The sequence below is a fragment of the Teleopsis dalmanni genome, chromosome 2 (assembly GCF_002237135.1).
Source record: "Teleopsis dalmanni isolate 2A chromosome 2, ASM223713v2, whole genome shotgun sequence".
Classification (NCBI taxonomy): domain Eukaryota; kingdom Metazoa; phylum Arthropoda; class Insecta; order Diptera; family Diopsidae; genus Teleopsis; species Teleopsis dalmanni.
The window spans coordinates 12,753,292-12,756,829 of NC_051847.1; the positions used below are offsets into that span (position 1 = coordinate 12,753,292).

Sequence of the window (3,538 nt, forward strand, 5' to 3'; positions counted from 1 at the left end):
ATTGAAAATATTTCTCATTTTTTTTATATAAAAGAAAGTCATTCTCATTCAATAGCCAAATTATTTTCATATTTATTATTTTCTTTTAATAAATACAATTTATTTAAGTATCTTCTTAGGTGATATTCGTTTGTTATAAGTAAAAAACAAATAAGCAAACACTTTTATTTAAAAAATTTATTTACAATTTTTATTTTATTTTCTTTAGCACATCGTTTCGATAATCATTCGATTGTAATGGATGCAACGTCTAATGGTCCACAGAAAAAGAAATACGCAAAGGAAGCCTGGCCAGGTCGCAAGCCAATGTTAGGCCAACTTTAATATTTACTTTGCATACTAATTTTTAGTGAAATAATCAGCATTAAAAAATGTGTGTTTACGTCAATAAAAAAATGTAAGTCTTAGGTTTTAAAATACACTTGCAATTAATTGTTACATATAACATTATTTAAAATTTAATAAAAAAGAACTGACTCAAATATAATAAAAAATACAATATTTTTTAATTTACTTAGCATTGCTATGTAGTGATCTTTATTATAACTTACAGCTATGTGGATATCTTGGAAATGGTATAACATCTCTTATATTCTTGACACCAGTAATTAGCTGTAAATATCTTTCAAAACCCATACCGAAGCCACCAGTTGGTATACCACCAAATTTACGTAACTCTACGTACCACTCTAAACCTTTTGGTAAATCCGGATTTTGCGCTAAACGTTGAGCATCGCTTTCACGTAGACTGCCACCACAAAGTTCACCAACAGTTGGCATTAACAAATCCAAGGCTTCAACAACATCATCATTATTTCTCATAGTTTTCATATAAAATGGTTTTATTGCTTTTGGCCAATTTACAACAAATACTGGTGTATTACAATGGGAAACTAAAAATAATTCTTGCTCTTTAGAGAATCCTTGATTAGGCGTTATAGCTGTTTTGAATTGGTCTTTTTTATTCATAATAATTTTCAACGCCTCATCGTAAGTTAAAGTCGTCCAATTATTCTGAAGTAATTTTAATGTATTAGTATCATATTGCGTTTGGCGTTGACAGTTGATCAAGTCATCTTCACTTTTGTTCAGAATTTGTGTGGTGATGGTTTTTATCATCTTTTCTATAAATTGTGTCAGTGCTGATAATTCATCAATAAATGCTAATTCTGCCTCAAGCATAAAAAATTCTGCCAAGTGTAGAGGTGATTTGCAGTTTTCTGCCCGAAATGCTGGTGATAATGTGTACGTATTGCCTAATCCATAGGACATTGCTTCAAGATGAAGTTGCCCGGAAACACTAAGAAAAACTTTTTCGTCAAAATAACTGTGTTCGAAGGGTATATCAGGTCTAGACATTTCTTTTAGTAATACTAAGGAATCGGGTCTTACAGTAAAAGTCTGAAATAATATTAATAAATGTTAAATAATAGTATTTGTCTTTCACAGCATACAAACTTACTTCTCCAGCACCTTCACAATCATTGGTTGACATTATAGGTGTGTCTATTTGCACAAAACCTTCATTGTCCATAAAGTCATGAATTGCTTTTTGAGCTCTGTGCCGCACACGCATTTGTGCCGCCACATAATCTACCCGTGAACGTAAATGCAAATATTCGCGTGCATATTCTGGAGGAAGTTTTTGCTTTGGTGCAAAAGGGTAACCAGTTGTTATATTGCCATGACCTTATAAATTTTAAAGCATTTTGTATGAATATATATAATATTAAAGAAATAAAATATGCCACCTATTACATTGACATCATCCGCATTCAATTCAAAGTTACCGTTCGGTGCAATTTGTAGGGTGCCGTTAGCAAATATACTACAACCACTTTGTATATCCTTAGTCAGTTCATTTTTTGCGACAATAACTTGGAATTTACTAGATGAAGAACCATCGTTTATATCCAGGAATATGTTATTCTTCATTCGTCGTACGTTTTTTACCCATCCCTTGAAATGTTTTATAATATAGTTCAGTTAAAATATATTTACATAAATCATACCTTCACTGATAAAGGTTCGCCAACTTTACTAGTTTTCGATATTTCATTTATGCGTAATAATTTACTAAAGCCGCGTTTTATTAATAACATTTTTATTGAGAATTTCGTGTCGGCAAGTTTATGTTTTATAACCTCTTAACAGAAACAGCTGATATAGTTCTCAAAGTTTAATAAGAACTGTAACAATGGATACGACAGTTTAATAGCTACTGCAATTTGGTTTATATAATTATTATTAAATTATACTTATTTGTACTATTACTTTATATATATTTGTATTACTAATTAATTATTATTTTGTTTAACAGCAAAAGATTTGATTTTATGAAAGTTCTTAGTTTTTAACAAAATATATTAAATAAATTACAAATTACATATATAATTATAATTACATATGTAGCTATAAACAACCATCCAATAGGAGGTATTCTTCGTCGAAAATACAACATCCATCGCTTTAATTATTATACGATTTTAGAGTCTGCGTTCAATATATTCAATCAAATACGACAACTTTCAATGTTTTCCAGTTATTAAATATGTAAAATTAACACGAAGAAGAGTACTGACAATCTCTAATATGTACACTCTGTTTGCTAAAGATCTTGATATATGGACGACTTTGACAAAGGACTAGCGAGTCTATTCTGTAGAATTTCAAATAATAGATCATATATACTTTGTTCGTCTTATTCAAAGTATTGTTAACAATATTTTATTGATTCATCGCCTAATATTAACATGTGAATTTGGACAAAATTCGTTGACACTGTTTTTCTTTGGAAAGTTGCATTCACAAGAAATGTTGCAAAAAATATTAATAAACATTTTTGGTTGCTAGATTTTTAAGCAACATGTATACAACGCATTGATTTATTGAAATCATGTTGGTATTTTTCTCTCCATAAGATTTTAAGATTTTATAGTACATATTACATTTTAAACCTTTTTTTTACAATATTTATAATTTATTAAATGTGTTTAAAAGAATGAGGCGATAATATAAAAATAGTTCACTTGCGCGTTAGTTAATCGTAAAGGATGAATATTCTAGATGGTCGGTAAAAACGTTTTCCGGTATAAAAGTAAGCTCTATCAAGATTTCTGTATTAATTAGACTATCACTAGCATATCTAACAATCTTTCATTAGAACACAAAATCTTTTAGATTAATATGATCACTCCAAAATCTCTGTCTTCATTGCCGGGAGATTATTAAACACACTTCGCCAAGTTGATTCTTTATGGATTATGTATTAGAAAAAATTTACATTAAGAATTCTAACTAACAAAAATATAAGCAAAATATAATATAATAAATATTATATGTAATTATATATAATATAATTTAATGCAGTACATAATATTTTCATTTTATATTCATATGTGTATACTACTATATAATTTATGTCTGTATAAATCATTAGTTTTTTTAAAAAATGTTCACAAAATAACTATAATTTTGCATAATAAGACTCGTGTACGATCATATCCTTGTTTATGTCATTTAAAGTTTGGCATCCTGT

At 28.5% G+C, this 3,538-nt stretch overlaps 2 protein-coding genes across 2 annotated transcripts in view; one reads left to right on the plus strand and one right to left on the minus strand.

Annotated features, from left to right (window-relative positions):
* LOC119673952 (nuclear inhibitor of protein phosphatase 1-like) overlaps positions 1-324 on the plus strand; it is an 896-nt gene extending 572 nt beyond the window's left edge. Inside the window, exon 3 of the mRNA XM_038085070.1 lies at positions 209-324. Coding sequence (XP_037940998.1) covers positions 209-324 — 116 coding nt within the window. The remainder of the gene's footprint in view (positions 1-208) is intronic.
* On the minus strand, positions 121-2,161 carry LOC119685313 (probable asparagine--tRNA ligase, mitochondrial). The gene is made up of 4 exons (XM_038099559.1): positions 2,013-2,161; positions 1,752-1,959; positions 1,463-1,689; positions 121-1,401 (listed from the first exon to the last, which is right to left on the minus strand). The coding sequence occupies exons 1-4, from the start codon at positions 2,100-2,102 to the stop codon at positions 541-543; spliced, it is 1,386 nt and encodes a 461-aa protein (XP_037955487.1). The 5' UTR covers positions 2,103-2,161; the 3' UTR covers positions 121-540.
* Between the last annotated feature and the right edge of the window lie 1,377 nt (positions 2,162-3,538).